The sequence below is a fragment of the Notothenia coriiceps genome, unplaced genomic scaffold, assembly GCF_000735185.1.
Source record: "Notothenia coriiceps isolate Sejong01 unplaced genomic scaffold, NC01 NC01_scaffold00015798, whole genome shotgun sequence".
Classification (NCBI taxonomy): domain Eukaryota; kingdom Metazoa; phylum Chordata; class Actinopteri; order Perciformes; family Nototheniidae; genus Notothenia; species Notothenia coriiceps.
The window spans coordinates 56,006-70,624 of NW_011348499.1; the positions used below are offsets into that span (position 1 = coordinate 56,006).

General features: G+C 39.2%; 1 protein-coding gene across 1 annotated transcript in view; it reads right to left on the reverse strand.

Moving 5' to 3' along the window:
* The window catches only part of LOC104949228 (serine/threonine-protein kinase mTOR-like), a 38,854-nt gene that overhangs the window by 514 nt on the left and 23,721 nt on the right, over window positions 1-14,619 (reverse strand). The window contains exon 11 of the mRNA XM_010775545.1: window positions 2,025-2,100. Coding sequence (XP_010773847.1) covers window positions 2,025-2,100 — 76 coding nt within the window. The remainder of the gene's footprint in view (window positions 1-2,024; window positions 2,101-14,619) is intronic.

Genomic DNA, 14,619 nt, shown 5'->3' on the forward strand with positions numbered 1-14,619 from the left:
CTAAATACCGAAGTATGACTATTATACATTGGAGCATCACCAGAAATATATAGAATATTACTAGGAGCAGTTTTTCTTGGAGTCAGTTGATTAATAATTTAAACATTGTGCTGAAACGTATTATTATTATTCTTTTTATTATGGATAGCATATGGTTATATTCTTAATCTGTCTTTTAATCATTGTTGGTCTGGTTTTTTAAAATGGTCGAAAAATAGTAATCAATGGCAATCTCATCATCAGTGAAAACTGCAGATGTCATTAACAGGAAAAAAAATGTTTGAAAAAACTGAGACAATAATGTTAAATATTTTTGCAAAAAGACCTAATTGATTATGCAACCAGTTGATTTCTCAAATGTTAATGAAATATACTGAGTTGTGGATGACTGTTGTAGGCATGGGTCAATACTAAAGTAAAGATACCAATGTGTACTTAAGTACTGTAAGTAGATTCATTCTTACACTGCCTAATACCAATACAATCAACTTTATTTATATAGCACATATTAAAAACAGAGGTTTACAAAGTGTTCATAAGCCAAACATAACATTATAATAAATATAATATAATTTACAATAATAGATTAAAAAGGAACACATAAGAATAGATAAAAAGGACTAAAGGCTATGGACAGACAATAATGCATACAATCGATAAAACATAACTCAAACTGACGTCGAAAGCGAGGGAAAGAACGGTGGGTCTTCAGGCGGGACTTAAAAGTTTGAGAGTGGGGGACAATTTGACATGGGAGGGGCAGGTCGTTCCAGAGCCTGGGGGCTACCGCTGAGAAGGCCCGGTCCTCCCCAAGCCCTTGAAGGGGGTGTACCACCATGTAGAAGGTCTGAGATGTACTGAGGGGCCAGCCCAATTGAGCGATTTAAAAAACAAAACGATAACATCTTAAAATGAACTCTAATGGACAGGAAGCCAGTGGGAGGGAAGTCAGAATAGGTGCGATGTGCCCATGCTTGCGTGGTTCCTGTAAGCAGCGGCCGCAGCGTTTTGTACAAGCTGCAAGACGTGCCAGTCGAGGTCTTGTTTAGGCCGGCATAAAGTTCCCCTGCATTACAGTAATCTAGACGAGTAGAAACAAAGNTTCCACTTTTACTTTTGCGCGCTACCTGTCTCACTCTTTTCCGGCCTCCAGCTTTTCCTGCTGGAACCCGCTGCTTAAAGTTGGGGGTCCGCGGACCGGCCATAGAGCCCATAGAGTTAAAGGTGGTGGCCGTGAGCTGTACAAATCCATAGATTAGCCGCACCGTTATATAAGCCGCAGCGTCGAAAAATGGGAAAAAAGGCGCGGCTTATAGTCCGAAAAGTACGGTAATTGATATGGAAAATCTGTGTAATGATGTAAATTGCCTGTACACTGTTTGTGATTGTTATTCCATTTATGGACGAGCTCCATCTACACAGAACATGAAACACTAAGGAGTCACTGAAATGCAAGCTCTTTAAAAAAAATAAAAAAATAATTACTTAGAAAATCCATTACCAATGGAAAGACAGGATGCAGAAAATACCCTCAAGTTGTTTTTAGGTTATACACAGGATGAGCACATTAAAGTTATTCAAATATGCAAGAAAGTCCAAACATCCTGTCTGTTTGGACAAAAAGTCCTTAATTCTTGCCCCTGAATACTGATCAGCAAAGCAGATGGTTTTCCACGTGCTGCACATTAAGCACAGGGTGTTCTGGGCCTCAAATGGCCCTTATCCTCATGCAAGTGAGGGTAAAGGATATGCCGGGAAGTAGAGTATGTGGACAGACACCACGTCCCACTGAGAATGTCATTTGACTGAAAATGCATCGTGAAATGCAAAGGTCTGAGTTTGTTAGGGCTGTTGCTATAGTTACTAGTTATGAGCCCTTCTGCAACAGCACCCCTGCAATGCCAATGTAGCAGAACGGTTGAAAGGAAAGAAGAAACGTGGGTCTGACTACAACCTAAGATCAGGTTTACTTTTTTAATGTAAGGCAAAAAATACAGAAGAAACCAAAAAAAAAGAACACTCACCAGTTCTCCAAAATGCTTCATGGCGTACTCCAGCACTCCAGATGCGGCTTCTGGCTGCTGCAGTTTATTGTTGATGCTGCAAGAAATGGCATAAACAAAGACAAGCTTTTAGACACATTTGAACACAAGAACCTCAAATTCTACACTACAGGAAATCTCTGCTTCATTATGTGGAAAATGTATAGCTGCAGTTACTGATACTGGTGTATACAAATAGAGGAATTGACAATAAAGTTGACTTTGACTTTTGAATTTGACTACTGGGGTTACAAAAAGGGCATTTGTTGAAGCCCAGCTGTCTCACCGTACATCTGCAAGCTAAAATCCATATGTGCTTTTCAAAAAAGATTACAAAACACTATGGTAGACCTGAGCCTCATCCTATTTCAGAGGGCTGGTAATAAAGTGGGGGTTAATGGTATGTCAAATGTCTAACCTTTTATGGGAAGAACCCTTTGACAAGCAACAAGGTAAAAGCTAACTTTGATTCCAAGAAAATGTTTTTTTCACCCCAAATTTGTAATGTAATTGTCTTGGGCGTACATAAGGCAAGGCAATTTTATTTATATAGCACTTTTCAGCAGGCGGCGATTCAAAGTGCTTTACAAAATAAAAACAAAAGACATTTAAGAACAAATACAGCATAAATACATAACTAAATGGCATTTAAAAACAGGCATAAAAAGCAAAGATAGTGAAATTAAATAAATAAATAAACACAGCAGGTACAGAATACATGACTAAAAGGCATAGTCTAGTGTGAGTATGAGCAGCTCAATTAAAAGCAGCGGCAAATAGATGCGTTTTTAGTCTGGATTTGAAAATCTGAAGTGTTTCAGCGGACGTGCACGATTTGGGCAGTTTGTTCCAGAGTGTTGGGGCATAATAACAAAAAATGGTGGTGTCAATGTGCCTTCAAGAAAAGTATTTAACCCAACAATGAGTCAGACTAACCATTGCCAAGTAAGTAAACTAATGCCGACACCACGACTCTACTTAATTCCTATACCTATTTTTTTGTTTTCTATTAGCAAAAGTTGTGAAAAGAACCAGGTACTTTTTCGGTACCACCTTAGGTTCCAAGCAAGCTGAACCGCTACTAGGAGTGAAAGCACTGAGGACCGCCGATTGGTCGGAGGGAAGTCCTGTGCAGACTAACCATTTAAACATTTGCCAAATACCCTCAAAAGCAACCATCATTTTTTTTAAGTTATATTAACTCAACCCAGGTTAAAAAATAGTTGGCTGGTATATTTTTTCTGTTTGGTTGCAGATGAAAGGATTGATGTCACTGCAGTTTAACGCGGCGCCACTATGGCAATCAGCAGACATCTACATAGATCGACAGTGGAAAATGAAATTGAGAAATAGAGAATAGAAAAAAGTGAGGCAAATCCAGACGGCCCATGAAGTGGAAATTAGGTATAAGAAATCGGCATCGATGCATTTTGGAAATGTAGAATAAATGTTGCCTCTTTAAATAAGGTTTTGTGGAAAGTAAACGCACCTATGGACATTTGTCACCTTTTAATGACAAATGATGCGTTATCTATCAAGACACCACAATTCCCCATTGTACACCTCCAATCACCCGCACTGCCACCACATCTGGAAACACTTATTTATGTGAACCGCAATCCCCAACTGCAAAACTTGTGTGCAGCCACGGCCAATACATCTGTAAAATGTAGCTTTTGAACAGAGCTGGTATGCATTGGAGTTCCTGAGGACAGCAGGCGAAAGTTGATGAAGGATACTTAAGAATGTATGTCAGAAAACTGATTTGACATAGGGTAGAGGCCAAAGAATGTGATGAAATGGCACAGCAAGTGGTCATGCCAAAGCTCAGGGAGCTGCCGGTGCAAGCCTTCATAATGACGGGTGAAATAACAAAAAATCACAACAGGAGCTGTCTTGTATATAGTTGGAAACAGAAGACAATCTGACTACTGGAAGTAACTTTGAAAAAGCACTCGTTGACTTCAGGGAATCTATGCTCCAAGTTGCCAATCATGTGCCTTTTACATGTATGTGTACTAAGAAAGACTTAAAGGTCCCATGTCATGCTTTTCCGGTTATTACCCGTCCCCTTGTGTGTTATGAAGGTTTTTATGCATGTAAACGGTCTGCAGAGTCAAAACCCTCAAAGTAAACCCTGTAGCGAGTAAAACTCTAACACAGAAAATACCTCCCCAAAACGCCTCGTTGGAGATACAGTGGGGCAAAAAAGTGTTTAGTCAGCCACCAATTGTGCAAGTTCTCCCACTTAAAAAGATGAGAGGCCTAGGTATACCTCAACTATGAGAGACAAAATGAGAAAAAAAAATCCAGAAAATCACATTGTCTGATTTTTAAAGACTTTATTTGCAAATTATGGTGGAAAATAAGTATTTGGTCAATAACAAAAGTTCATCTCAATACTTTGTTATATACCCTTTGTTGGCAATGACAGAGGTCAAACGTTTTCTGTAAGTCTTCACAAGGTTTTCACACACTGTTGCTGGTATTTTGGCCCATTCCTCCATGCAGATCTCCTCTAGAGCAGTGATGTTTTGGGGCTGTTGCTGGGCAACACGGACTTTCAACTCCCTCCAAAGATTTTCTATGGGGTTGAGATCTGGAGACTGGCTAGGCCACTCCAGGACCTTGGAATGCTTCTTACGAAGCCACTCCTTCGTTGCCCGGGCGGTGTGTTTGGGATCATTGTCATGCTTAAAGACCCAGCCACGTTTCATCTTCAATGCCCTTGCTGATGGAAGGAGGTTGTCACTCAAAATCTCACGATACATGGCCCCATTCATTCTTTCCTTTACACGGATCAGTCGTCCTGGTCCCTTTGCAGAAAAACAGCTCCAAAGCATGATGTTTCCACCCCCATGTTTCACAGTAGGTGTTCTTTGGATGCAACTCAGCATTCTTTCTCCTCCAAACACGTCTAGTTGAGTTTTTACCAAAAAGTTCTATTTTGGTTTCATCTGACCATATGACATTCTCCCAATCCTCTTCTGGATCATCTAAATGCTCTCTAGCAAACTTCAGACGGGCCTGGACATGTACTGGCTTAAGCAGGGGGACACGTCTGGCACTGCAGGATTTGAGTCCTTGGCGGCGTAGTGTGTTACTGATGGTAGCCTTTGTTACTTTGGTCCCATCTCTCTGCAGGTCATTGACTAGGTTCCCCCGTGTGGTTCTGGGATTTTTGCTCACCGTTCTTGTGATCATTTTGACCCCACGGGGTGAGATCTTGCGTGGAGCCCCAGATCGAGGGAGATTATCAGTGGCCTTGTATGTCTTCCATTTTCTAATAATTGCTCCCACAGTTGATTTCTTCACACCAAGCTGCTTACCTATTGCAGATTCAGTCTTCCCAGCCTGGTGCAGGTCTACAATTTTGTTTCTGGTGTCCTTTGACAGCTCTTTGGTCTTGGCCATAGTGGAGTTTGGAGTGTGACTGTTTGAGGTTGTGGACAGGTGATTTTCTGGATTTTTTTTCTCATTTTGTCTCTCATAGTTGAGGTATACCTAGGATGAAAATTACAGGCCTCTCCTCTTTTTAAGTGGGAGAACTTGCACAATTGGTGGCTGACTAAATACTTTTTTGCCCCACTGTATATCCACGAAGACTTGTGNGTGTGCCTTGGCAGTCTCAGTGTAGGTGACCAAATACTTATTTTCCACCATAATTTGCAAATAAATTCTTTAAAAATCAGACAATGTGATTTTCTGCATTTTTTTTCTCATTTTGTCTCTCATAGTTGAGGTATACCTAGGATGAAAATTACAGGCCTCTCCTCTTTTTAAGTGGGAGAACTTGCACAATTGGTGGCTGACTAAATACTTTTTTGCCCCACTGTATATCTTTGAGTCTTGCGTGACAATGAATACTGTTCTTTCACACATTTTAGCATTTCTAGTGAATTTTCAAAAGAAGGCGGTGTAAATAAATGACGGAGGGTGTTAAAGTAAAAAAACTGAATGAAATCGAACCAGACAGAATTTTATCACACAACAAGAAAAAGTGAGCTCATTTTAGTAAATAAGCTTTTTTCTATGTCTCTCGGAGGGTTTGATAAGGTGCCATGCACATTTTCATCAACAGATCGAATAACTAGCCCACGGTATTAAATAAATACAAATACCATCCAGTATTGTGGCAAACACTGACGATCTCACATGGATATGCTGTGCATATTTTTGGGATTTAAATCTAACTAACAAATGACCATTTATTGTCGAATAATCAACTGAGAGCATTAAGTGAACAAAGGACTGCAGGGTCTCCATGTCCCATCACACACACACACGCTGCAGAGGTATGCTAAAGCTGCCCAGATGTGGTTTCATCTGAGGAGACAAATCAGAATAAGGGCTTTCTCTCCTGCGGACCCTGGAGATTTCATTGTCCCTCAGCTGAAGCCATCTGGCTGCCAGCTCCGAGCACACAGAGTCTAAACACATCCAGATGACCAGGCTCACGTAACGTCCTACTCAAGTAAAACCTCCGTCAAACTAGTAGCACAACACTTCTTCAAACTCTCTGTCAAGCTTCACTTTGTGCATTGTCACTTCCAGGGTGGAACTTTTCTCATAACTGAAGTGTCTGAAAAGAGCTTGAGCTTAAGTTTTACACACTGTACCAAACATCATGATTTATTGTATCATGCCATGAAATTCTAGACAATGTGATGTGTATCAGATTTCCTTGAGGTTTAATTTCTAAACCCTGAATGAGGTTAGCATGCAGCTCTTTTCCACAGAAATTCAGAAGAATACATAACACTTTTTTTGAAATCACAAGGCCAGTGAGACTCTACAATGTAAATAAAACACCCTTAGAGTGAATTAAATACAATATTTTACAAGACAAATGCAGTCCTTATTCCAACATTAGAGAGAACAGCTTGTCTTTCAGCTATGACTGCACATCTGTATTCCCACTTCTATTACTCAAGCAGAGCACGGCACCACACTATTCAAACATCTCTGAGCAGGGGAGAAAGAAAAACAATCACCTTAAGCAGACTATGCTAAACTATATAATGTTGACATTAATGAAATATGTTTATGGCATATTTTATTCAGAAAGGTTGATTGAATCTTTTAGGGGTATAGGTAGACTCAGTCACCGCTCAACAAAGAGAAAATGCAATGCACTCTACTCATGAGTCTCAAGAGTGTAAAACAGGGGTACTCAAACCTTTTTGTTAAAGGTCCACTTGTGAATTTTATACAAGGTCAATAGGCGGATTCACACCGCAGTACTTTTCCCACAAAGGTTCATGAGAACTTAGTTCATCAGAACTCTTTAGTTCTGATGAACTAAGTACAGATCGCGTTCACACCGGAATAAATCCCTGTGGGTGGATTAGGCAAATGAAGCCGCTGACGTCACTTCTTCTTCTTCTGCTTTGGGTTTACTGGCAGGCCGCAAACAACTTCACGGTGTATACTGCCGCCCAAAATCCCCGGCCGGAAGTCCCCGGAGTTGGGGACTGGGTTCAGTAGAAGCTGCTGGGAAGCCTTCCGAGTAAACGGCCAGAACGCCGACACCTCCTCATCTTCACCGCTCCCATGTTTTATTTTGTGTTGCCATAAGTTAGTCTCTCTGCGTTTCTGCGCTGGCGGCGGCGACGACGACGACGACGACGACAATGACGATGATGATGAAGAATGCATCTAACATTCGGCTGTTCATTATAATAAATAAAAAAACAGAGCATTAAACAAACCATCATGCTCTTACTTTGAAATCATGCGGAAATGTCGTCATCTGCAGGCCATCACGTGGTTTCCGAAAACCGAGTGACACGAGTAGATTTTAACCGAGACCGGCGGAAAATATGTCTCAAATTCCGTCTGTGTAAAAAGAAGATCCACAAGCAGAAATGTGAGATCCACGAGCAGAGATTTGAGATCCGCAAGCGCATTTTTGGTCGACAAATACAAAATTGATTCACAAATGCCTGATCGAAAGTTGTAAATGTTAAAGAGATATTCACAGATCTTTTTTTTATTTGTGAAAATATTTAGCGTATTTGCAGATCCGTTTTACACTTGCAAATGTATTTGTGAGTTTTTTTTGATAATGGGACACAGGGTTCGGTCCGGATTGATTTGCAGTTCGGTTCGGATCCGGACCTTGGTCCGGAGTTTGAGAAGCCCTGGTGTAAAACAAATGATTTATCACACTGCAAACTGTAAATCCACACGTGTGCTTTGATTTTGATGAATATAATACATTAAGCAATGATTACCTTGGGTCAGAAAGCACCAAGAGAGTAGAAATGTATCTTCTTTTCAAAACTGTAGAAAGAGAATCCCCATCCACTCCAATAATATAATCCATAATCCCCATCTCAAGTTTTCTAAAGTGGCTTGGCTTTTTCACTGAGAAGAGAGCATGATCGCAGAGGAAATTGAAGACATTTTCCCTCAGAGAGGGTTCGATGTACGTGAATCTCACAGAGGAAAAAAGGGCCTCACTTCTGGACTTAATCTAATCTAATTAGGAAGATACCCACTTGATCCGTACTGATTTCTGGGTCCTTTGTTTGCCAAGCGCTGACTCCATTCCTTAATGCTGAACATAAGTTCAAAATGGGAATGGCTATTCAAACACAGTTTGGGTTAAAGCTGAATCAAAGTACATTGAATTGATTTACTAATTTATTTGACTTTGAATCCCGTTAGTGTATTTGAGGGTTTGAATATTTGTTAAAACATCCTATATATTGTTGGCAAAGGTTATTAACTTGCTTACAATAGATTTTGAGTGATCCATTCTGACACTTGTCCTTCAGTTCTTTGATTGGGTGCAATATCCGAATGTGGAAATCACTTAGGTCTAGAACATAGACTTAATAAGACTAAGGAGGAAGTATATTTAAGGGGAGGTTGTCAAAACGGCCATCGAAGTAGCTCAAGCTACATTAGAGTTGGGCAAATAGTCCATTTAGTCACTTTATATTACAGAAAAAGCTATACATTATTTAGCTTATGGTTTCATTGAGTTAAATGTTGCTAGAAGAATGAATGAATGGACCATCATGTAGGCCAAATCGTTACCATTTGAATACGTTAAGAATATAACTATTGATTTAAGATGATTTCAGGTTTACAAAGCAGTGGAAGCCTAGAGGAAGAAACTCTTCATTGATTAATGAAAATGGATAAAAAGTAGATCCTTAAAAAGATTGCAAATGGAACAATTGCATTTTCAATTATTTAAATAACTTCTATTACATTTAGAATAAGTGTTGGAATTATAACATGTTAAATTTTGCAAAATAGATGGTCATATAAAAAATACTACTCAGACATACTAAGCCTTTCCTTTAAACAAATGTTTTCAGGGAAATTGTTTATTTCAAATAATCTTCCGTTGTATATTGTATCACAGTGACCAATGTAGCATGAACTAGCTTTGTTTTCCTTCTCTGTCGAGAAAGAGTTTCACCGACATCCCACTCAGGCATCGGTTATGGGCAATTAGAAGATGATTGACATTAATGGGCCCAAAAGATTCCTATTTTTTCAGCTGGTTATTTATTTGAGCAGCATGACTGGGCTTTGAAAGAAAATGATACCGTATTACTGACTGGTGACTGGTGACACGTGAATCAGATTGTGTATGAAAGCCGGGTAAGGCAAGGAGGATTTATTTCTATAAGCCCTTTCAAAACTAGAGATAAATCCTAAGGCAATACATTTTAACAATTGAAAATAAAATGACGAAAAAGTAACACAAATAGACAAGAAATTATAAACAAACACATGTTGGAGTATTCAAACATCCAACCTTTTTGTACTAATGTGTTATATTAAAAATGCCGCTGGATACTGAAATCTTACATTACCTTTAAAGTTTAAAAGCCACATCTTTTTTTATTTAAGACTGTTTGAAGCCCAGAGGTACGGAATTTTGATACATGTTGTGATATTACATACGCTCCATATTTAATAAAGACATCAACAGAGAAGAAATATCTTGTGGCACTTGACACAATCTCAAATGAAGACTAAAATCTAAGACTTGTACTGTAAGAGTAAAATGTTGTCATTATCCAATACAGTTGTTGGCCTCTTTGTCTCGTTACAAAATGAGATAAGCATTGAGGAATGCGAAGTAGTTACCTCACCAACTTCGTTCTAGATTGCCTCGAGATGAGTTTGGCTAATGGAGGGTTGAACTCATCTCTGACAGCATCTGACTAACTCTTTGTCTCTTATTTGTCTGAAAACGGCAAGACAAAAAGGTAGTTGTTTCATCACCGAGCAGATGCCGTGGCATGGGGAAACACTTAGCAACCCTTGACAATTTCTTCAAAATGACCAAAATGAGCTCTCTCAGTGAAGCTTATCATAAAGCTTAGTGCTTTGGAATGTGGCTTTGCATATAATACAAATCTGAATTACTAAATCAGGTTCTGTTGAAATGTTATACATGCAGAAAATGCGTCCTTTCCTGTTATTTATTGCACAATTTCCCAATTATATGTTTTTTTTTGTCTTATTCTTCAGGATGGTTAGGAGTGTTAGGGGGCCATTGAGACTCAGCCGGAGAAACAATTCCACCAATGTTTACCAATGTCTCCTGGGCTCCTCACCTTAAGGTCAAGAGGTTGACAGAACAAAGTGTCTCCAGTGGCCCTCCAAAGAAAAATAAAAGTCCTGACAGCTACCTCATTGGAATGCTGCTGTTGCCATGTGGACAAAGAGATATGTGTACGTGTTTTGGAAAGACTTGGGTTTCCGCAGGCAACATATTGACTACATTTTCCAGTGAAATTATCCATTAAATATTTCCATGCCAGTTCTGTGATAGATTTATTTTTGCTTTGTTCTATTGAAATTGACTCATGCTATAATTGATTCTTCTTCTAAACAATGGAAACAAGCCATGTTCAAACAAAAGGACTGCATCAGTTTTCAAGCAGCAAAATGTGAAAAGTATTGATTTGTATATTTATATTTCTACTGGCTACACTGTGTTCAAAAGTATCGTAGAACACATACTATGAATGCAGAGGAAGTCCAAGAGAATATAGCTTAATGATATCAACGTTTTTGCCTTTCAGCTCACTTTAATTAATTGTTAGATGTACTTAAATGCCTGATATCGTGCTGATATAGCCAAAGGCACACAATGGAATGGCCAAATGGGGTCACAAGTAGTTTTTGTTTTCTGTCCCATGACACAACAACTTTCACATTTCAATGTCACAAAAGTTCTTTTAGAAGAAGTGCCATGTGGCCAGCTGTATTTACACAAAGCGATATAATCATTTTAAAAGGGATCGAGGCTAATCCGTTTCTTCTTCCCCTCAAGGACTGTGTGTCCCAGCTACTGGTTCGTGGGGTGGTCAGCAGACGGCCGCGACCTGACCTGCATACAGTACGCTGTGCGACAGCACACCACATGGTAGCCATAACCAGCTTAAACCACCAGACCTCTTGATAGTCTGCCAGGGCATGAAGTCTGCCACTCTAAGAGCCAGACACTCTGGTGCATACTGTCTCCTATATTACTGGAATATGGAACAGTTTATTTAATCCCGATACGTGACCAGGTTTGACTGAATTAAGCAAGTAATTTTCTATTGTATTATTTTGAAATCCAACCGTGGTAACTCAACCGTTTGCGTGTCAGAAATTAGGGTAATCCATCCCATAGTGATTTTATAATGGCATAGGAGGAATGTCAGGCATGTCATTTACATTTGAACTGTGTTAATAATCTAGCTAGACTGAGTTAATAAGTACCATAAGTATTGGTTTAAAAATGGATAATAAATCAAGCTTTCTCACATTAAAAAACGAAATGGTTCAATTCAATAAAATAATCAAAAAGTCTATCACAGTGAATCCACTTCCAAATTGCAATTATTTGATATGTTACGTTTGTTTTTAAGTAAGCAACTAAAGGAAATATCATCCCTTCAAATAAGCCAAAGGGATACAATTTTTACAATTGAAACTGAGGATCTTGTGTTAGAACAGAGCCGACAGGTGGAAGGGGTTACCGTTAATAAAGATTACGTAATTCAAGTTTTGAGATAGAAGCCCTGGAATCCGCTGGCTCCTGCTTTCACCTCCTGCCTTTGCCTGTAATTGAACCCATGAGTGCTTCACTGACAGCTTGGCCCCGGTGGTCACTGTTTGACTACAAAAAGGTTTTTCCAGTGTATTTAGGGACACAAAAGCCGTCTGTGAGAATATTCCGACCGAAAACACTGTGTTTGGTCAGCTCACACTTATCAAAGATAGATGACAGCTGCGATTAGCAGAGCAGGGTGTCCAACTTGTCTTACAGGGCAAAGGGAAAAAAACGTTCAATGAAATGTTCGGGCTTCCAGAGGAAGTCGTATAAAAAAGGGGGGCTTTGGTTAAAGTTGAGTAAATACCTCTAATGTTAAGAGGAGCAGTGCATTCTTCCCACAGAGCGTGGTGAGACATAGTTAAAAGGGGAAAATGGTGTTTAAAGAAGCTGTTTTGAAGGGAAAAACAGCTTGATGCTAAACATATAAAACAGCATCCATCTGGACTTTTCCTGTACTAGCACTGAGTGACAGAGTCCAGGAGCAGAGGAAAGTGATGCCGCTGGGATGCATTGCTGCTGAGAGAGATGTGACTCACAGAGCAGTTAGGGCAATGAGAAAATCCATGAAGGCACATTTTCCAAAAGAGACTGACGCACATCAAGGGCTTGAGGTTAAGATTTTACAGGGAGGTCAACAGGCACTACACACCTTTAAACATAACATTATTTACGGAACATTGTTAGTTAGAAACATCTGCCAACGCAAGAATTATTATTTAGAGAAGAGCTAAGGTCAAAATTATAAACATTTTGACAATTCTATCAACTTTTGGCAGGAGAATTGGTGCTAGTTTCCAATAACTCAATTATATTTAACATACCATAGCAAAGATAGTTATCCTAACTGAATTACCTGTTAATTGTTTCTCTCTGGTAGATATCATCGGAATATTTTCAAACATAATGGAAAGGTAAGACTGGATTTCAATGAGATCATTATGTGGTGACTCACTTTATTTACCCTGCAATCATCACATTGCGGTTTTACGCAAAGAGAACCACATGAAACTAAGCCACATACATATTGTGGCTAACAATAACATTATGGAGAGTTGTTGTGGCCACTTTTTTGACAAATGGAGGAAATTCAAGGCAAGGATCATGTTATGATCTAATCAGAGTGGAGGATTTGTCTGGCAATTAAAAGCATTTCAACAAACCGTACATGAAGGCAATCTATTTTGTTTGTATGGAGATGAAAAATGTAATATTGCTCCCATATGGACCTTACAAATCCAACAAATCCAGGAAACTAAAAGCATATGTCCACATTTAAAAAAATAAATGGCCAGCAACATTACAGAAGCAAAATCCCCATAAAAATAAGGAGCTATACAAATCCAAATGTTTTGCTATTGGGTGAAACATCAAAGCAATAATAGACCTTTTCATAACTATGTAATCATTTGGAATTTGTGCACCAGACCGCATGATGCCGAGCAGAACAATCAAAACTGTTTCATTATTCGTTTGATGCCAAACATTAAGCAAGAGGGACAGAAAAAGAGCAATGTTTAAAAAAACAATGTTTCAGCTTGTGATGTTAAATTATGTAATAATAGGGGAAATTACAGTAAAAGTGTTGATATTTTTTTCTCAACAGTTATATTAAGTTACTGCTAATATTCCGTCAACCCTTTCCGCCCTCAGCTCCTTGTTTTTGCCTCCATTGGTTAATATTTTCCTGTACAATACATTGCAGTTAAAACATTTTATTGGCAAGAAATTCATATACATGCCATAGCAAGAATTGGAATTATTTGTAGCTTTATTTACTATTGGTCTTTAATAAAGCAAAATTATTTATTATCTGATTAATCAATATAATCATTTGTAGAATACTTTATTGTTAAAATAGTCGATTGCTGTGGTCGTTATTGCATTACTCAGATGTAGACCCACTTGTAAAAACATTGCATCATGGCGCTACAAAAGTCTTCAAATCATCTGAAGGAAATCGATGGTGTTTGAATGCTTGGACAGAGAAATGTTTTCTTGTTTATGAATTTGCAAACGCCTTAATACCTACCTTTTCCAGACACTCTATTCCTGTCCATGTGGAGAAGGGAAAAGCCATAAAGTTTAAGTAAAAACTGACAGGAATGTCCGGGTACAGCCATGTCTCAGTTACTACTGCTACGCAAAACTCCCTATACTTACAGCATACCCTGGCACCTCACCATGGCAGCTCATCTATTTTGCACGCCAATGATCAGGCATAGTGGAGGATCATAAAAGTTATGCACGATCTGCTGTTCCCATATCCAAGGTAAACGCCCCCTAAAACCCCACAACCTGGCCTAATCTCCAAAGCCTTCATCTTAGTTGGCAAGGCTGGCAGCTCCTCGGGAAGCTGGGATAGAAATTCCACAGAATGGAGATTCAAGAAAGCCTCTCTGATATCTGACATTGCAACGGTAGAATGTTCACGCCCAGATCAATGATTGGACAAATGCACCCAATTCGGCTGCAGATGGAAAACGAACACTTTCTGCT